The 22003-nt window shown below is 39.2% G+C and overlaps 1 protein-coding gene and 1 long non-coding RNA gene across 6 annotated transcripts in view; one reads left to right on the forward strand and one right to left on the reverse strand.

Moving 5' to 3' along the window:
- tead1b (TEA domain family member 1b) overlaps positions 1–22003 on the forward strand; it is a 46259-nt gene that overhangs the window by 5523 nt on the left and 18733 nt on the right. For all 5 annotated transcript variants that reach the window (XM_086070999.1, XM_086071000.1, XM_086071001.1 and 2 more), the window contains exons 3-4: positions 7909–8161; positions 21678–21742. In XM_086070999.1, coding sequence (XP_085927125.1) covers positions 8005–8161; positions 21678–21742 — 222 coding nt within the window. In that variant the 5' untranslated portion in view covers positions 7909–8004. The remainder of the gene's footprint in view (positions 1–7908; positions 8162–21677; positions 21743–22003) is intronic.
- Positions 7258–21774, reverse strand: LOC147177154 (uncharacterized). The gene is made up of 3 exons (XR_015094342.1): positions 21660–21774; positions 8074–8136; positions 7258–7993 (listed from the first exon to the last, which is right to left on the reverse strand). It is a non-coding gene; the product is annotated as an uncharacterized LOC147177154 (long non-coding RNA).

A 22003-nucleotide genomic window follows, 5' to 3' on the forward strand; every position in this document is an offset into this window, starting at 1 on the left:
TCTAACACTTGGTAGGACATGTCCCTCAAGAATGTCTCGATAATTCTCTGATTTCATGATTCCTGTGATATGATTAAGGCGTCCAATACCAGATGTAGCAAAGCTGCCCCACAGAATTATGGATCCTCCATCATGCTTAACTGTAGGGAGGGTGTTCTTTTCCTCTGAAGCTTCATTGCGCTGTCTGTAAACAAACTGTTAAAAATCTCTCTTTTGTTTCATCCGTCCACAGAACATTTTCTCAAAATGATTGTGGTTTGTCCAGGTACTCCTTGGCAAAGGTTAGCCATTCTTTTTTCTTTTTTTTTTATGTCTGTCTCAGGAATGGTCTTCACCCATGAAGCCCTGTTTTGGGTTCAGTGTGTGGCGTATGGTACTTCTTGAAACCACAAGCCCAGACTGTTCCAGGTTGGCTTTCAGGTCTTTGGATGTTTAACGTGTTGTTTTTTTCCACCATTCGCACCAACCGTCGAAGACTTCTGTCATCAATGTCTCTCTTCCCCCCACGTCCATGGAGATTCTTGACAGTTTCGTGCTCGTCAAACTTCTTAATAACATTACGCACTGCTAAAACAGGGCTACCAAAGTCTTTGGAGATGGCTCTATACCATTTGGAGGTCTTGTGTTGTCCTCAGACAGCTCCCTTGTTTTCACGATTTTGACAAAGGAAAAAGGGATAACAGGTGGCTTTTTAAAACATCAAAGTCATCATTCATTGGTTAATTCATGTCAATTGGGCACCGACAGTTTAAAACAGGGAATTCTCATTTGTGATTTACCAAAGGTGAGTCACAATGGTGTTTCCATACTGATTTACAGGAAAGGGTGCCAATACCAGTGACAGAGCACATTTTAAATTTTATATTATTTTGCCCATTGTTTATTGTTTTAAATTGTTTTTTTTAATCATTTGGAACACAAGTTCTCCATGAAAAAAAAAATGTTTTACTTGATGAATTTTTTGAGAAGATATTCCACATTATGTACTTTACTTTCATGGGTGCCAATAATGGTAAGCAAGACTGTACATTTCTATGACACAAAGAAAGGAAAAATTAAGTATTTGATTGATGGTCAGTACTACCCCCTTAAAAGTGGTAACTTTTTCAGTACTTTAATGTTTACTATATTTGTGGACTGTGTTGCTGCAGGGCTCACTATATCGTTTGTGACGGCAAAGTTAAACACTTCTTTCTGGAAAACAGTTATGTTTGAACGTGATATTTAGCTTTATTCTTCTTTACAATTCCCTACCAATTTGATGAAATCATTAAGTTCATAAAAAAGAAATCATGTCCATACAACATTGTTGAATGATTTTATTTTTTATTATGACAGCCTGATATTTAGTGAGCTGTAAAAAAGAAAGACATTACACTTGACCACATTGTGCAAAATGCACCTCTAGATGTGGTAAGGATGTTATATATCTGGCAATGGGGGGGAAAAATTAAGGGAAACGTGTACAGGCCGACTGATGGTTGTAGACAAGGAAATGCAAATGCAAATGGTCGCCCTCACACTCATCACTGTGATTTGTTTTTTCATGCCTGTCCGCACGCGTCCTGAATGAGCCTGTGGCTCGGCGCTCATAACTGTCACAAGATCCTTTATCTGACGAACCTTTATTTACAGCTTTAATTTCCTGAGCTTTATGTGTTCAGCTCGCGCTCCACACCACTGCATGCTTGCTGTCTGGAATGCACCGCCTATTTTTGATAGGCGAATATCCAAGCTCTTGTATTTGAAAGGTACATTTTATTTATACGTGTTTCGGTATTACAAGAAGGAGACTGCTTTTCTTGTTTTGCCTTCAATTTTCTGTTGGATTTAACCTTATGGTGGACAACCTTTTAACTATGTCTCTTTTCGGAACTGCAGATGTGTCTGATGTTGTCCAGGCCATGTTGTTGCTACGCGGTTCTCATTCTGAAGCGGGTTAGAGCGAGGGCTGCTTTGATAGAACCTGTAAATCAATCCTATTCTCCGGCAAACAAAGATTGATCCCACAGTGGCCCGATGGTTGCTGGGTGGTGAGGTCCAGGCCTCAGGTTTGAGTGTGATGACATGAGACAGATTCACAGCATCGAAGCCTACCGGTTCAAAGAGGCATGAAATGAACACAAAGCCGTTGCTGAGAGGGGCAGCCTAAGAAAGTCTTCACACCTCTTTAATTGACCATCCAAAATTGTTAATCATATTGTAATTGTTCTCTTTATTTCAGCTATGATCTGATATTCTGCACAAAATACCCCAAATATTTTTGGCATCGCTTTGAAAATGACTGGTGCGAATTTTTCCATTCGACTTTTGTCTATTGAATTCAATAGTAGTAGCGTAATTTGTCTTTATGCCGCAGAAAAGCATTTTCACTTTGCAAGCTTGGGGTCATCGTGTCACCTTGATTGAAATTAAATTCGTAGTTAACTTTGGCTTGTGTGGTAAAGATGTGTAAATAAATGGAATCAGAAAGGCAATTCCAGAAGTATTTGACTGGATTTATTTTTGCATTCATTCTGCCTTGTAAATGCATCTCAAGGTCCTCAAAGTTATCCTTTCAAAGACGTAATACAATTTTCCACATTACTTTTTAATTTGACGTTATAGCAGAAGCCGTATCTATGATTCTGAATGCTCATAGTTGTTTGCACATTGCTCAAAATGAAATACTTTTGACACTGCTGTAATAATTATGTCTTTACAGCATCCGGGAAATGTTAAGTTTTTAAATCGCAGCCTAATTATGGTTTTACACATTGCGGCCTTAACTACCGTGGGTTATTATGGAGCCCACAAAAAGTCATTCATGGAATCATTATTGCACCTTCTGAGATAACAGCACAAAAGAACTCCACATGGAAAATTACATTTGAGACCTCTCATCTGCTATTTCATTACCTTGCTCTGTCTGATGGCTGAAATGGGTTCTCTTAATTTAAGGAGCTGGATTCCAGCTCGGTGAGTGGTTTATGTAATCTCACTGTAAGTATAATTTCCCATAATGCCGTGTCACAGCTACTACTCGGCTTCGCTACCACTGTCACTTATTGCAATGCTGGCCATCTCTCTCCCCCATATCCGACAAGCAAGACCATTTCTATGGTGTACGCTCTGAAAGGAGGAAAATATGCAATTATCTGTAAGCCACAAGTGTTTCTATGGGTGACATTCATACTTTCCTGTGAAAAACACAATTAGGCCCCAGATTCTACGGTACTAGGAGACCCCTTCATTGATGACTCACAAATAGCTTTTAGCAGAAGCATCCAATTTAGAGATGCAAAGAAACTAATCTATTGAGGGTGGGTATGACTTGTATTCAAAACTATTAATTTGAGCTAAGAACCAAGTCAACAAACCAAGAATAAGACACAGCAGATTTGGGAGATTTACATATCAGTGTTTATATGCAAAAAATAAAAATAAAAATAAATAAATAAATAAAATGTGGAGGAGCATGGAATGGACCAAAGAAGAGCCCTTTTAAATGATGGTGTGGCTCTGGATGAATAAATTCTGGGTTGTTTAGCTTGTTAACCGTCTAGCTTTGACAGAGGTCTGTACTAAGAGCCAAATAGTACCTTACTGGACCTGTTGCTGGTGTTAAATCAGAAAATGTATGCACCCACCATCTGGTGTTCGCACCTGAATAACCTCACTTGATATTCCATTGTCACCGTTACTACACAAAATTGTCCCTCACTACATTTCACATTAAAAGGGTAAAAAAAAAAAGGGGGGGGGGAGTGACATTTTATGCAGTGCATCGGATGAATAAAATAGGGAGATGCAAAAAAACATATAAACAGTACCAGTACATGTAAAACATAGAAAATCAATTGTCAGTTTATATATTGAAAATAATATTAATTTGCTCCCTGAATGCTAAAACATCTAGCTTAACACTAAAGTATGTATAATGCCAATATTATTGAGATCGGCTATTGTATCCATTTTATGGTACGGTATTCATCTCTGTCTATCCAAACATGTTAATTTTATATAGTGCTTAACAAATATATAAATAACATCATTAAGTGCTTTACTGCTCTTTCAATGTCAATCAATTCTCTAACTATTGATCAAGCTTGAAAAATAAAATACTGCATTAGGTAGACTGCTGACCTCTTAGAAGGAGAGGAAGGACAATTCCGGAATCCCAATCTGCACCACAAGGTAATGGGATCTTATTTGTTTTTTGCCTCCACTTTTCCACAAATTTTCATAGAAATATGCTTAGTAGTCTACCAGTTTTTGGTAATCCTGCTGCCTGACAAAATAGGCAGGGAAAAGTTACAAACAATGCTGCTTTGTGTTGTAAGCTGCAATGTTAAATGAGCAATTCACAAGGGAATGTAGAATGCAAATAAGGCACTTGATTTGAAGCACTCAGCTGTTTATAAATGTGCAGTATTTCATATCAATATGCTGCAAAATTACTCTGCGCTGTAACTTGCAAAATGTGCTAACGTTTTACACTTAGCTGTTATGCAGTCACATTTTAGCCTAGCTTTTCTCGAAATCTATATTCGACATTTCTAAAAGGATCGGTTTGGAATCCTGAAATCTTGAACAGAAAGCCCCAGTCAAAGAGGAATGAATGAAAGAAGTCAACAAGTATAGGTAGATTTAAGTTGGCGTGATTGCCAGTGACATCATCATTAAGGGTGTCTGAAGGATGACAAAGAAGACCTGGTTCCTTGTTGTCCAAATCAATAGATCCTTTTACCCACTCGTTTCAGGCGAGCGATGTTATACTGTTGCTGTGCTTTGCTGCTCTATAGAAACTGCACAGAGACAGAATGGACTTGCATAGAATGTTGGACTGCTGCAGACAGTTTATGAAAGTGCAATCAGTGCAAGCAAGGAAGGCAGAATGAAGGTTTGTTTAGGATGTTAAGAGGTGTTAAGAAGCTAACGTATAGAGTTGGTTTCTTCCTAATGGGTAGCATCGTAGCTTTGCATGTCACTTTTGGGAGGGAAATGACGCCCCGCCCCATTTTTTTTTTTTTTTCAAATACCACCCCTCTGTTTTTTTTCTTTTTCTTTTTTTAAATACAAACCTAATTTAAAGTGGACTTTTTGTTTTACATTTATATATTAATTACTTTTGTATCAGGTTTCAATAAGAGCAACCCATCCAGAAAGACTTCTGACCTTTTTAGAGGTTTAAATGTGGACCCCCCCCACCAGCACTCCCCAATCAGTTGTGAGGTAGTTTTGCAGTGTCAGCAGTTTGCACACAAAAACGGAATTCAGTAAAAGCGCTCTCCGCTCACTGAGAGTTATTCCCCCCTTAGGTTACATACACCCTTCCCCCATTTCATGAGCTGACATGCTGAAGGAAATAAACTACGGACTATCCCCACTTACAGCTTGTGCCACGTGAATAGACTTTCACTATGAAAACTTGGTTGTGTGTAAAGGCGTATTAAAAAAAGAAAGAGTTGAGCTGTTGACTTGTTGTTTAAACTTGTCAGACAATGTATTTTAAAGGGTCAGGACATATGCTGTTGACCTGTTGACATAAATGATTCTTCCTATATGAGTTGTATTTTATTTTGAGATGGACTGTAAAAGGCGTAAGTGGGGTGACTTCAATGGATCTTCCAATTAAGTTTAATGACATTAAGCTCATAAAACTTGGGAGTTCAACTCTAAGTTTTGTTTAGAGTATGGCTTGAATGGCATTTTTGGACATCAAGCAAAATGTGTGACATCAGTCATCCAAATCGCCTTGCCTAGTAGGGATGTAACGATAATGGCAATATTGTGATAGTAACATTGCCGCAATATTGTCGTCGTCATGTTAAAAGCAGCACATTTGTTAAAAAGGCAGGGTTGTATTCCATTTTTGCAGTTCTAGCACCCTCTGGATGTTAGTTTACTAAAGCAGTTTAATTTTAATTAGGAATATTTTGGCTACTGCGGTGGTTATCACCCCGATAAATCAGTCATAACAGCAAATATTCATCTCTGTCAAAAAACATGACTTTTCAGCTGAACCCAGCATTGTACGTAGACCATGATACTTTTCACCGCTGAGCCAATAAGAGCACATGTAAATGACGTGGCATGACATGGCCAAGCCTATTTCTTTGTCACTGCCGTTATTATATACAAAAACACAATCATGTGCCCCCCCCCCCACCACCACCAATATCAGCTTGTTTTAATGTTACTTTTTATATATTATTTCTCTTTTATATCACCAACTTTTCCAAAATGTTGTGATAATGATCGTATAGTAAGGTTCAAATCGTGATAAATATCGTATCAGGACGTTTGCATTTGTTACATCTCTACTTGCTAGAACCTACTTCAACCAGATTCAACACATTTTCTGAAACAAAGATAGGGGTACGAAAAAAACTGGCCTAAATAAGCGGACTATCCACAAAAGTTACCAACGTGAGCAGACGATGAGACTATGGCAGTGTCCAAGTACTTTTGTCCCGGGTGTTCTAGTGCCATGCTAATTGGAGTCGCTAGTAGTCACTCGGCTACGGTGCCAGTTTTGTTAAGTGATGCTTGGTAGGCCGATAATAATTTAAATTCTCTTGTTTGTGCTGTTTGGCCGGAAGAGCACTGAGTGAAGATGTAAACTGCTGTATTAGCTTCTCGTGCTAGCTGCAACGATAGCTATCGACTGACTGGCTCTCTTCCATGTGGTTGTCACTTGTTTTCAAAAGGTAGTGTTTTGTGCTCCTGTTATGTTTTCAAGGCTTTACATTACATTCGTGGTTGATATAATTTTATACTTGTGTGGCTGCTAAATGGAGGGTCGATTTGCCAGCTCACCTCACACAACAAAGCAGCAACACACCCAATCCACCATCAGAAACCACAGTGGGCCTGTTCCATATTAGTAAGTTTATGAGCAATCCGCCCAGCGCAACTTATTTCTAAAGTTTTACAGTATAATGGTTTTCTTCCATAATATCCTATTTGTTTTATATTCCTGTTCATGTGGCATGGCATCAAGATAATAGTTGATGGCCTTGTTTTGCCATTATCACTGGTATCACTATTGTATGTTTTGATGAGCAGGTGACAGAATTCATTGCCACATACAATACATGACAATGTCTGCATGTGCCTACGTTATGAGAGCCGGCATTGCGCATTGTGTGGTTGTCTTGCATTGGCTGAACAGCGATTATGTGCAGGTGGTGATTGCAGTATGGCAGTTGGAAAAAACACATTGATAAGCTGCTTTTGATTATGGCACGTGCGCTCATTTATTAAGAAGTCATTTAAGTCTACATATGCCTGCTCTTCTGAGAGATTTTTTTGTGTGTAAGAATATGATATGGTGCTAGCGAACTCAATTCAACTAACTTCACAGCAAGCAGCAGTTTGATAATGGACGATTCTCAAAAAAAAAAAAGTCTAGTAATTTATTGGGTCTCCCTAAACATGAAAAAAGAGAATTTAATATATGTCTTACGTGTATCTGCTTGCTTACTGCTATCACACAATGCAAAACACCATAGACAGGCTAACAAATAACATTTGTGTTGCAATGTTACAACCTTTAAGGAATAGATATTTGAACACGATCAGTAGCAACACATGTTGACAGACAGTACACAGCAGCTACTCAAACATATATTCCTTTTCTTCTGTGAAAAATAACTAATATTACTTCAGCTTGCTAGTCACTGTAGTTGTGAAACTCGTCTTCGTTTAAGTCTGTATGTCCGTATTACACTGCCCTCTGGTGGCCAAGGTGCGCACAACAAATGGAGTACAATGTAGGCTGGAATGAAATAATGGGCAATTATCCAATTGAACCCCAATTTCAATGGGGAGAGATGATTTGAGATGTGTTCTCAGTTATGCAAGTGGTCATGGAACTTAATAAAACCTGTAAGTTGGAGCAACACTGTTTTTTTTCTTTTCTAGGTCTCACCCTAGTCTGGTCCAGGCGTCAGCTTGGAGAGCCCAACCGCCAACATTGATCCCAGCAGCTGGAGCGGCAGCGAAAGCCCTGCCGAAGACATGGAGAGGATGAGCGATTCGGCAGACAAGCCCATGGACAACGATGCAGAAGGAGTGTGGAGTCCTGACATCGAACAAAGCTTCCAAGAGGCCTTGGCCATTTATCCTCCTTGTGGACGTCGGAAGATCATCCTGTCAGATGAGGGGAAGATGTATGGTGAGTACAAATCTGCCATGCACTGTTTTCTTTGCGTGTGTGCTGAACTACAAAGAACCAAACGGTTAATTTAATTGATAAACAAAGGTTTTGTTTTCATTATAGGAATCCCCCTGAAAAACTTAATCTGCAAATTGGTAAATCCTGAGTAAGCGGTGGTCCACGGTAGTCGGCTGGTGTGAGGAATTAAAGATTATTCAAACTTTATTTCCATGACTGCGGACTGTTTATAAATCTCATAAAAGCATCTAGTGTAGTCGTCACTCAAGCTTTTACAGTCACATCTACAGTCTGTGCAACAGCTGAACAGAGAACACGCCACCAAGAAGCTACCTTTTCTAGTCCATGTATCAGACAATAAATATAAAATGGCACCACAGTATTTCATTATATTTCTCTGCCCTCTTTCATCAGCAATGAAAAAGACCAAAACCATAACAATGAAAATCATGGAATTCATAGTGGATGTTCTCCTCCTTTGAGAATCCCTGCAGCAACAAAATATTATTACTATTATTAGCATTTTTATTAAGAATTGAGAGCGTCGTAAAAACGGAATCAGGCAAGTAAACCACAATCACTGCACTTAATACATGATGGTCAATCTCAAACTAACAATGTGGCGGCTGTGCAGATGCTTAAGTGCAAGTTTGTAAGTAAAACAGCATGAACTATTAGACTGTGGCAGATGGTACTGTGGCTGCCACCAGCTGTGCCCCCTCTACCCGTGCCCTCCTCTACCCCATCTCTGGCTTGGTGATGTCATGGAAAGAAGGAATATTTTCTTTCTGCGGATTTCAAGTCGCACAGCTTGTCAATGTCAAGTGGCGGCCGAAAACCCCACAGCGCATTCACTTGCAGCTGTCATGTGACCCCTCCGGCCAAACGAAATGTAAATTGTAGGAGTTGCAATGAAAAACCTTCAGCTGCCACTCTATGGCCTCCTCAAAAAGGGCCTACTGTCTGCTCCTGCACATACAGACTCATAAATTTACATTGTTTCAACATGCAATAATGTAAGTCAATATTTGTTTGGATAGCAATGTATATAGCACTAGGCAACCCATTCGCATGATACTATATATTTTCTAATATATATATATATATAAATATATATATATAGCCAACTTTCTCATATATTGAGATATAATCATGCAAATTATTTTATATTGCACAAGGGCAATAATGTAAACATGTATAAATAAGGATGCAACAAACAAATTGTTTTTCTTTTCCCCAAAAAATGTGTGCCTGCTTGACAACCATTGAACAAATTGTGAACACAATTATATCACAACCCCATTTGAGAAAAGTCTGCCCGGAAGCAGCATCTGATATTTTGTTTCTCAGCAAGCTGCAAATTTTTTACCCCCTGGTCACTGGCTAAAGCCAAGTCCTTTAGGACAGAGAAAAAAAAAGTATAACAAAGTATAAAAAACAAGTTAATTTTGTGCTCATAATTTTAAATTATGATGTTGCTACACACCACTAAACAACTGTATACTTGAGAGTGTTCAAACGCAAAAGCATTCTTCTTCTTCTTCTTCTTCTTCTATTTTGTGTGTGTTAATATAGTAAAAAAAAAATTTGTGCATCATTTTTATTTGAAATATTCTAAGTTAGTTTGGAAAGAAATCTAACTTTTATTGAAAATATCTTTCAAGGAAGTCATTGACAACAGTACTTTCAGCCAATTCTTAAACAACTTCAATTCACCCTTAATTCTAACCCTTCAAAGGAGGAGACCAGCAACATTGGTTACAGTCACTTGTTTGTTACTGCTATCCTCAAGAACCTGTCAATACTCTTGATTTCAACTCAGATCGGCAAAGGCATCCTTGTAGAATCTGCGAGCCTGATCCCCGACACTATTTTCACTGATGAGTTTCATGAGATTGTCTTGATTAAACTGTTTCACACAATTAGCCATGGGCAATACAATTGAAAGTTATATTTTACGCTCACTCTCAAGTACAATTGAAACTGTATTAGCCACGAGTTAAGAGGAAATCCAAGGCACAGACATGTTTGAGGTAAGTAAGTGACAAAGGATGATTACATGATGATGTCATTTAGGGCAGCATGCGTGCGCTTTAACCGCCATGGTTTTAATGGGAAGGAGGGGAGCCACTTCGATTGGTTGGGAGTCGGCTGTGTTCCGTCCCACAATGGCACACAACGGCGCAAACGCCCCCGTAGGTACAGTTCTACCTGTTAAAAGTTCTGGAAAATACACAATGAAAACATGCACAAAAATAGGGCCCAGTGAGTGTGTCTTGTGTGTTATTCACCTTCCTCCCTCCTTAATGCTGCCTCTGTGGCCTGGAAGTTGATCTCGAGTCGCCATATTATTGACGATCTCAATTGTCTTAAATGCACCCAGAGGAGGGAGATTCGAGGAGGCTCCACAAAGGAGTTCATTGAGGAAATGTACCATTTGGGGAAAATATTTTTGCTCCTTGACAGGAACACATGAGTGTGTACCTGGATTGTAAGAGAAGCAGGACATCTCAAATTAAATACTGCTTCTTTTGTTGGTTCTTTTTTTATTGGTTTGCCAGAAATATGCATATTTTCAGCAATTTCGTTTTATCAAGAACAGTATTTAATTCTAAAATGACTTCTAATTACACTGGTTCATAGCCATTATATACAGTAACATAAATATTAAAACATCAATAAATTGAGATGAGATCATCATTATTATAGTATTGATACTATTTGTGACATTTTTGTTAGTGTGCCATGAGATTTTTTTTAAATATAAAATGGGTGCTAATGTTTAGAAAGCTGTCAGTGGTTGTTTACCACAGAAATGTTTGTTGCACTAAAACGTCTTGATCAGTTTGACATTTTTCTTTTCTTTTCGGCCCAAAGGCTTTGTGAAGGATGGCGTGATAGTCCTTTAATCTAGGTTCATAGTGCTTAGAGAGCAGCACAACCTCTCATGGCATCTGAGATGAAAGTTGGCTACAGGGAGACTGGTATTTTGCATTTGAGATTCTAGAGATGGCGATGTGTTCCAAATGCAGAGCTCATCTCAAGAGAAGTCATCCTGAGTGCCATTAAGCTCTTTGTCATCCAGGGGTAGAGTGCAGTTAATTAGCAACAGTCTCTATAGCAACTGTGTTGCGGTACACACAATTTGTAATTTCTGCTCCTTAGCTTATTATTGTGGTGTTTACCTGAAGTAATTCGCGTATTTTGCGACTCATGTTGACCGGCAACGTGCACATTCTCTTAGGTTTATTGTAACCGGGATGTCAGACATCTGCATAGAGTGTTACCTCAAATTGCACTTGGCTTGGCAAGATTTATTTAGAAGAATATTTAAAAAAGAGAAGGCAAATAAGGAGCTGTGGCCCGAGCCAAAGCACTTGCACAGTTCACCTGCTGTGCTAGGCTGCATTCATTTATTGCAGAAATGGAGATGATAAGTGAAACAACACGCTTCACTCAAATTATATGTTTATTCATTGAGTTATATATTTGTACTTGTCTTGCAAGCTCAATGACATAGGTGAATTTTTGTGTTACTCTTGGCAGAAAACATGTTGCTTCTATTGCAAGATTTTTTTTTTTTATCTTGAAAACTATATTGTAGTAGTTCTATATTAAAAACCCGTGTATCTTTAGGTGTCTTTAGACCACAACTGTAAACATATATGTAGTCAATATGTCACAAACAGTATTTACCATCTGATAGTTGCAAAATTTCTTCTGGATAGTGTTGAGGTTTACAGATGATATGTACGTTTTTAGATGTACAGTATGTATTGTTCACAATATGTTTTTGTGCTTTCTTGTTGTTTACTGTGAACTTTTTCTATCAGCCCATTTTGTTCTGCCATCTGGACGGTAAATTGACCCAGACCCTTCCTTTGGGAACTAAGTGGCACTTGCTTTGCAGAGATGCTAAGAATGAGTTCGATATAATGAGTAGACCTGGCTTGGCCCCGATGGCCCAGCATTTTGAGCCAGTGGGGCTTGTATCACCTGGCCGAGAATGCTCCGAGACAGAGTGTGCAGACCTGATCCTCCCTGCTGGGCCAATAATTAGGAATTCTGGGATCAGCTCAGACTCCCTGAGTCACCTGCATTCACTCAGAATGGAGTGTGAGGGACTTCATTGAAGAAAAGGCATCACACACTTTAAATGGACACTTTTACCAAAACAAATTTTTGTTCATTGTAGATTATGTTTTGCACTTTGCACTGTTTCCTTCTGAGCGGGGTCTACCTGCATTTTTTTTGTCATTTTTCAATCTTAATTCCATGTCTTTCAACCGCCAACTCTCCGTTTTGACAAAAATGAGCCAGATTGATTTACAACAGATTAAATATTTCCATCCATCCATCCTTTTATGACCACTTATCCAAGGTCGGGTCGCGGGGGCAACAGATGAAATATTTCCAATATTTTATTCTCAACTGTGAAAAATGTTATGTGTACATTATAACAATTTGAAAGGGGATTTTTATCAACTGTTCACTTACTACACAAATGTGTCACCATGAGGACAAGTGTAACTTGGTTTTGATGAATATAAAATGTTAACAGAACTTTTATATTGAGTTCATTGTCTTTGCTTGATTAACATTTGTTATATTATCATTTCTGTAGTCATGTTTCCACTCATTCTGCTTCAGTTCGCCACAGTTGGAAATACTTCAAGGTGAAAGCATTAACTTTCTTTTGTTAACTGAGGAGAACACAATGACATGACAATACAAATAATTTAAGATAATTTTAGGGCCGCAAACGATTAATTGATTAACTCGAATAATTATATTGTAAAGAAGGTGAGTTTTGCGTTTCTACTTGCGTTTCTTGACAGGATTAGTTTTTTCGTTCAATTTACATCATTCTATTGAATCATGGAACTTCACCCGGCATGCCAACAAGGGCAAAGTGTGACTGTTTGGGGTTGGATATTTTGGAACACTTGACAATGAAAATGCAAAAAAGATGTGTACCTTAGCAAACTGAACTATTCTGTGTCACGTGACGGCACCCCTCTCAGAATAGGCAGTAATACGACTTATCAGCTAAATAAATGTATATTTGTAGGACCTCTGGCCTGTACAATATGTTACAGTGCTTAATGATGTACTTCAGGGGTGTCAAACATACGGACCGCGGGTCGGATCAGGCCCACAAAGGGGTTTAATTCGGCCCGCGAGACGATTTTGTAAAGTAATTAATCAGCAATTAATCAGCCTGCCACAATCAAAACATATAAATTCATAATTTCACAAGCAGTCCTCAGATGAACAATGCAACTTGTTTATTGAATCATCCTGGATGTCATTATTTTACACACAACTGAAAGTTACGGTTTGTTTAATTATTATTATTTTTTTAATCATAGACCGACATAAACAAATTCAATAACTGGTAACACAAATACATATGACAAGGATTAACGTCCTTATAACTTCATTAACTTCGCCACACAATGCATTCTGGGAAAAAAATATATGCAAAACAGTTTGATTTAACACGTCCGGAACTCATACAGGCTAAGTGTTGCCGCGTTCCATTTGCATTTGTATTATTTTTTGGAACAATATGATTACAGTTGAGCTCCGTAATTTCGGGCTGGCCCACAATTAGCGAAAATCTGCATATAATTGACGGCAATTGTTTTTAAGTTATATACCATTATTTTACCGATCCGGCCCACTTGGTAATATATTTTCCTCCATGTTGCCCCTGAGCTAATATGAGTTTGACACCCCTGTTGTACTTTATATTGCCTCTTTGGAGGGCAGACCTCTGCTTCTTACTCCATTTTGCATTAACCATGTATATCATAACCTATGTGAGATTCCACAGTTCCGCTTGTAGCCTCACAATGCTACGGATACATGCTACATAGAAAGAAAGACTGTCCTGACTGATCGGCTTGGCTTTAAAGAGGTTTTAAGGGCGTAAGACTGCATTTGGTACAGGCACACTCGCAATCGTCGTATGTTTGAAAGAATTTATTGTCGTGAGTTTGCTATCACTTGAATTATTGGGTAAAATAGATTTTACATTATTGAACACAGCATTGTTTTGTAAATTATTATCTGTGACTTGAGTGTGTATGGTTTTAAAAGGCAGGGCCTATTTTGGTGAATGACATGGGCATCATCATTAAATAAGAGTGTAGAGTTGGTTAGCCGTTATCGTCTTTTGTGTTGAGGGACTTGGGGTGAGTGGTGGGTGGCTATCTGCAGCTCATGTATAAATATGCTTGTTATGTTTTAGTTTTCTGAAAGTTTCCTTGAATGTTGGCGGATGCGTCTCTCCTTTCCACTTGAGGCATCAGTATGTTTGAAGTAACTATCATAGACCGCATTAAATGAGCTAACATCGATTAATTTTCTTGTTGGCCATCATAGATGTACTGTTGCGGTAAGCAAGTGATCAACAACTTTGGACAGTGTCTGTCTTTTACTGACTCTTTCCTCCTGGCCCTCTGCCATCGCCACAACGTGGTGCATTTGTCTTGCAGTAATTAGTCCTTATGGAAAAATGATCTCTGGGAAGCTTTCAAGCAGAAATTCTGCTTTTACCTTATTTTGCAATATAATTATTCGAGTTAATCAATTAATCGTTTGCGGCCCTAAAATGATCTTAAATTATTTGTATTGTCATGTAATTTTGTTCTCCTCAGTTAACAAAAGAAAGTTAATGCTTTCACCCTGAAGTATTGCCAACATTTTTTAGAATCCTGGTAGATTGATTTCAGCAATATCTAGATATGTGCAAGCCCAGTTTGAAGTTGTTTGCTGTGGGTGGTGAATAGCGAAGGCCTGTCTGTATCAGTAGTACATGGGGTGTGTCCCAGCTGTGAGGTCTGTGCGAGGGCCTTAGAGCCAGGCTTCTGGTTTCAGGTTGCATGTTCCCAGTTGGCTGCTTTTGTTTGACTAAAACACAGAGACTCGGCTCCTCTTAAAGACGCAGCGTCACTTTCATGCTCTTTTCAAGAAATCACGTCTCATGCTGATTACATCATATTCCATTGATGAAACACTTTTATTCTGATGAGATCATGTCACACTGATGGGACCGTTTTGAGTAATCAGCATATGAATGAACTCTGAATGCTAGTGTTATTCTCTCGGCTCGAGCGCAGGGACTGCACACCGCCGCTACCAGAGCCTGTCATCTATTCTTTTGCCGTTTGATGACAAGTGACAAGTGTCTCTCAACACGGCACAGAATCTCTGTCAACAAAAGAAACTACAGACACCAAATAATCATATGCAACGGCGCTTCACCGTTTCAACATATCTCACTGAGCCAGTATTACTATTAAATTGCAATGTAGTTTGATTGCATGCCCTTTTGTGAATGGCAAGGTATCTCCACTGTTGAGAGACTAAAGCTTTAAGCAAATCACAATTCTAACTATCCAACACCTCTTTCAGGCTCACGATTCCAACTTGAAATGGTCATCATCATGACCACAAAGTTAGACTCTTCATTTATACATATTTCTTGCAGTCAGTCTCTCTTCCTTTGTGCTCCGACGTGCCATTGATCCCGAGAGATTGAAAATATTGATTTGACTCTTTGTCTTAATTTGTTGTAGAGAAGAGGGCAGCGCAACTTCCTGACTGTTACTAACCACGTTCACACATAGGACTTGCGGCAAAGCCAGTTCCTCGGGAGACTCATAATTATAGCCGTCTTTTCAGATCAGTCCAGCAGCCCGTCCAACTGTAGCATCCCTCCCTGGTAATTTATTTCATCCCTCTCTCTCCTCTCTTGAGAGACACAGCTCAACGCAATGACCAGGCCAGTTTCTACAATAATGTATGTGATGATAAACACAGTGGCTCCTAATTGATAGAGTGATTCAGACAAGGGCTGGCTGTGGAAATTGGTCCCCTGTGAGTATATTGCCTCGCAGGTTTCAGCTCTTAGCCTTGTTTGAGAGGCGTACAGCGCCGGGGAGGAATCAGAATGGGTTGGTCCAGCCCGGGTGATAAAGATGCTGTCTTTGCCTCCTTAGCCTTGTCTGAATACAGCCGCAGAGTTCAGCAGAGGTTGCTGCTGTAATCCTCTCAGTGTCTCCAGGAAGGCTCAGGTTAGTGACCCGCTGCTTTGTGATGTCTTGTAAGATTTTGAGAGAACACCTCACCTTTTAATCCCCCACTGTTCAACTAGCACATTAGCTCAACCGTGCCTGGCCCAGCCCCTGCAATAAAGCCTTTTAGCCAGCTCAATAAGGTCGTTTGAAGTTAAGTATTGATTTCTTTTGGTGTCCAGAGTAGGGACAAATGGATTTTTAAAGAGCTGTTAATTACAGTTGAACACAGCTTTATGAAGAGAACTTGATGTTTGCTGCAGCTGAATTTCTAAATGGTCAGTGAAATTCGCCAAACATTTGTCAAATACCATGAAAATCTTTGCAGCCACAAAACGTGTTTACAGAGCCCCATTCAGAATAATTCTTGAAATATTTTCATTCATTCCACTGAAATGTTGGCTATTGACTTTGCACATGCGCTGTTTATGCTAGAACTTGCTTTTTATGGCCATGCCTTTACTGACGGAATTGTTTATTTCGTCTCTATTCAAATCAATTTACATGGTATGAACAGAAAAAACTTCAGCAATGTAGTTACATTAACATGTCATCCACATTGTATGTCCTTGTTATTGTATTTTTAATATTGACTAAATAACACATTATACCTTTTATACATGCTGTGCATGAAAGCACAACGTCTAACACACAAAGAATAACTTTGGACGTACCTGCATAAAGCAATGAGTGGCCTTGATTTTTTTTATTTTTTGCCTGATGTCATGATCAGTTGATGTTATCCTCTGACTTCCACCCGCAGTGGCCTGGGGTCTAAATGAGCCTGACTGTTATGTGGGGTAATAAAAGCACCAGCCCCACTCTGCCTTATAGGATAACACCTGTGACACACCCCACTCATATTTAGTTTATCTTGAATAAGAAATGTTAGTTTTCCCTTTGAAATTGTTCTTCTCAGAGAAACCTAGATTATAAGTATGCGTAGTTTGGCCTATCCCAACATAATTCTTTATAACACGTTAATGATAATAAATGGTGAATACCCTTCTAAACAAGCTTTGCTCTTGTCGGCCTTAGCAAGATGTTCCTTTGCACTTGGCAAAAGTGTGGCATCATATGTTTTTGAAAGAGTCCTTCCTCCTGTCTGCTATCACCAACTACTTTTGACAAATAGCTTATGCTTTGTTGTCATGTTAATTAGTGCGTGTGACCCTTAAATCATCTATTACTTAGATTTCATTTGGCACGCCCCCATACACAGACACACACTCGTGCAACAATGAATTTGCTGTTAATAAACAAAAAAATTAGTCCTATGCAGGAAGTAATTCAATTTTCGAGAGCACTCAGGAAGCAGAGACATTGCCAAGGCTTAAACATTCCACTTGTATATTCAATGAGTAGACTGCACCCATTGCTAAAGAGCGATAAAGTTTCATCAGAATGTATTCAATGCGGGCGGCATGGCTGAGGCGGCAGAGTGGTTGTTTCCCAACCCGAAGGTTATGGGTTCAATCGTCAACCCTGGTGACCATGTTGAAGTGTCCTAATTCCAAATATTGTTTTAATTTAAAGATGGTTTGACCGTATGCTCCAGCTCACCTGCGGCCGCAATTAAGGCAATGTATAGACTTGAATGACTCTGAGCATTAAAGATACGTAAATGGACCAACGGAATTTCCATCAAAACTTTTAAATGTGGATGGATGGATGGAATGTTCCATGTTCATTTTAAATTACTGTCAAATGATTCTGGATTAGTTTTGAATGAAACGTTAACAGACTTTTTTCCCTTGCATAGACATTGAAAATTGTATTTAAATCTGAAGGGGAATTTTTCTTTGTTTAAACTGTCATCAACATATGGATTCTTGCCAAAAAAAGAAAAGAAAGAAAGATTGTCCTTGGAAGACTAACTACCCAGCATATAAAGAATCCAGGTTGGTATCATCGTTTCCAATAATTATCAATTGAAAAATAAAAACAGGAAGTTACATGAAGACGAGTACATTTGTAAATGTATCTCCTTGGTTTTCTTTGGCCGACTGTGCAAAGTAAGAAGCACAAATCATCAGTTGTTTTTGGCACGTGAGGAGAGGAATCAGCCATTGTGCTGACATGGTTGAAGAGCAGTAAATAACATTCAAGAGGCTGTGTGACAGTTTCAATTATTTGCTTGTAGTTAGAATGTGCTGTGTCCTTTTTAAAGATTTGAAAAGAGGGCTATTGATAGGTCAGTCCCCACAGGCCAGCCACTGTGGCACATGTGCGCTGTGATGTGGGAGGCTGCTGTGTGTCTGTCAAGCAAAGTGCTAGAAGCCGCACACTTGCAGACCACTTGCAGGCTATCTGCAGGCTGATTCCAAGCCAGGCTCTGTGCTGGAAGAGTGCTATAGCCCAGATGTGACTGTGGTCTTGCCTGCATTAGGGAGAAAAAAAAAGTGCTATTACAGGAAATGGTTGCGTTTGGAAATTGGGGGAAGAAAAAGCTGGAGCAGAGCTGCAAAGCATTGTTCTTGCTGCTCAGAGGACAGAGCCAAGACTGTTATTTGTTTAGCATGCCTTGACCTAAAATCGCCGTGTTGTGTTACAAAAGACTTTCTTTCTGAACGCAAAGACAAGCTTTTTTGTTCTTTAGGGACCCAACAACTGCCTTACTCCTGGTCTACCGCCACTTGTTCTTAATTTTATTTCGACACCTGTTGTTTTTCTGTTGGGAGGGGGGGTGTTTGTGGGTGTGGCATCGCTGAGGTTGGTCCACAGCAAAACGTGACAATGTCCTTCATTGTTATTCACAACAGAGGGAGTCTGTCCCAGCTTCCTAAGAAGGGATGCTGGTAGCCAAATTGGATTTCTGACTGAATGAGGAATGGGCTACTTGGGGGAAGGCCTAGTGAAAGTTGAGCCATCATGCTTTTGTGAAGACGCTGGTGGAGTGCCATTCATTTTTCCTAGCTCCTCCAGAGTCATTGAGATGCACAGAGACTTGGGCGGCCTCCCCCAGCTGCTGAACGGCACACATCTTCTTAAATAAATGTTTAATCCTTTTCCTGCTGCTTTGAGTGACAAGAACACACCCTGTAAAGAGTTAATTTTCTCAGACCTCTCCAAGATTTGGTGGAACTGCAGGACTTCACTTAACCTCATGGGAACTCCCCCACTAACTACTAAGGGGCAGAGCTTAGTTGTGTGTGTGTGTGGGGGGGGGGGGGGGTAGGGCAGTAAGCTTGTAAGTAAAGACAGCATATTGTTGAAAATAAGGTTCTGGTACTCATTGACACTGAAGTGAAGTCTCTTTTAATCCGAAGTGTAATAGATGTGTTTTGGAAACCTATCTACGCTGTGTAGCAGGGCTGGGCAAAATTCTGAATTTCAATTCAATGAATAAATTTAATTCAAAGTAGAATTTGAATTAACTCAACCCCACAGGATTTTAAACAGAATTTGCATTCAGTGCAATTCGTAGAAATTCATTCTCATCATACGTTTCAGTGAGAATGAGACTTTTAAACACATTTTTTGGTGGGTACATTTTCGGGCTCGCATTGTGTATTCATATATTAATTATTGGCTGTAATAATAATAAAATAAATAATAATGATAATAATAATAATGATGATAATAATAATGATGATAATAACAATAATAACAATAATAATCTTTATACTCTGTTTTGCTTTCAAGAACTGGAAGTGAACCCATGGAGATATTTTGCGTCCTTTTATAACCCTTTCATACAGTGGATCTCCAACTCCATTCCTATGATCCATCATAACCTGATTTTATGTCACAACACATGTGGCCTATATCACAAGCCTATGCTAATGCAGTAGTAAATCAATTGACAACTGGTTCTGCAAAATCAAACAAATCTCTGTTTTGTGCAAGCTTTCCACATCTGTGAGGAAATATTTTCTGCCCTCCTTTATTTTTCTCCCTATTTCAATTTGTTTGTCGTGCACCTTACAAATTTCAGGTCACAAAGGCAGAATTATGTCTGAGACATTTTTAAGCCATTGTTATTTTGTTGTATAAACACAGGACCCACCGAGCTTCTTTCCCCGAGTCTAGTAGTGAAAAGAATGAATTATTCAATAGCAAGCAAGCTTTCAGCTGGCCATTTGTGTGCTTTGATCTCAGAATCAGGAGGTTGCATGAATGCCTGTATTGTCATGTTACGTTTCCACAGTGTGTGAATTATTGAAATCTTTACCCATCTGCTAAAGTTTACAGGCGCACGGCACAGGCAGCCTAGAGCTGCAAATCCCCTGATGTTTATTTCCCAGGAGACGGCATGTGGCTGCGTGCACTAAGGCTGACCTAACCCCAACATTAAAAATAGATTGTCATTCACACCATTTTTACATTGTTATAGATGCGCAGAATTTGATATGTAGAATACAGTGCGTGTAATTTTCTTTCTATGGATAGACGTATTCTTTATAATGTAATAATATAGTATATAATAAATGTCAGAAGCATCTGTCCTGTAATTGGTACCAAAAATGTAGCATTTGGATTTGTTGCGTCCATGTAACAGCATATTGGAGTTTGAATAACCTTAGTCATATTTTATACTTTTCCCGCAGCCACAAAAATGAATCGTAAAGGAATTGTGTCTGGATGTGACTGCATTTCAGTTTGTTATAACAATAATATTTGCATGTGCTGCCTGCTATGCATTCTCTTAGCTAGTAATGTTATAAGATACATCATAATTGATCATATTAGCATTTGTGTAGATTGTTCAGGTGTCGTGGTGAGATTAACATATCTGATAATGAAGTGAAGGCACAAAAATGTTGCAGTGATTTACGGAAGGGGGGGGGGGGGGGTTACATTTCATAGAACACTCAATAAGAACCCTGCCTGGCATTGCTTAGCTACAGCTGGACACATAATTAGAGCCCCCCCCCCCTGCAACCTATAATTTGTCTAATAGTTTTGTTTGGTGCCATGTTATTAACATATGAAAGGGCTAAGTAGGGGTCATGTGCATTGTGGCAACAATTAGAGGAGACCTGAGGGCACAAGAATGTTTAGAGCCATTGTTAATTGGAGATGTGTACGAAGATGCACATTAATTGGGATCTGGTCTATTTTAAACACATTTCATCCATTTGCTAATTTGCAATAGTATGAACAGATATGCCTTTCATTGTATTGGATTTGGAGGAGAATGAGATTTAATTTGAGAGGCTGTGCTCCTGGAGCTGTTTTATTTTTTTTTTTCATGCTAATAACTGTAGTGTTTTCATGCAAAATCCACGTCTTGTGCGTTAACCAGTGTATAGCTGACCATTTAGCTAGCCACACATCTAAAAACATGCTGTGTAATATTATACGAGTCGACCTAGAAAAATTGATCTTCGGCACAAACTCTCATTATGAGTAAGCACACTCAAGTATGACCATGTGCAGCCATTGACAATGAACATGAACACAGCTCTTACCATTCCATGTTCTTGCAGGTCGGAATGAGCTGATTGCCAGATACATCAAGCTTCGGACCGGCAAGACGAGGACTCGCAAGCAGGTAAGAAGAGAAGGACCAACCGTCTACATTGCACAGCGGACTAATCCCCTGTCACGGCCATGTCGCATGAACAGATGTCCCTGGATTTAGATATCTCTGAAATTGTCACTCTTAGTTCTACTTTGAAACACATAAGAGCCTTAGCTGTAGTGAATTTGGAGATGAGAACATCAGCCGGTTTCCCCTTTTACAATTCTATGAACTCATGACCACCCTATTTGCCCAAAATGTAGCCTTTAATTTCATACGATAAATCTGCTG

The sequence above is a fragment of the Leptonotus elevatus genome, chromosome 3, assembly GCF_054856555.1.
Source record: "Leptonotus elevatus isolate MCC_2025b chromosome 3, RoL_Lele_1.0, whole genome shotgun sequence".
NCBI classification, from domain to species: domain Eukaryota; kingdom Metazoa; phylum Chordata; class Actinopteri; order Syngnathiformes; family Syngnathidae; genus Leptonotus; species Leptonotus elevatus.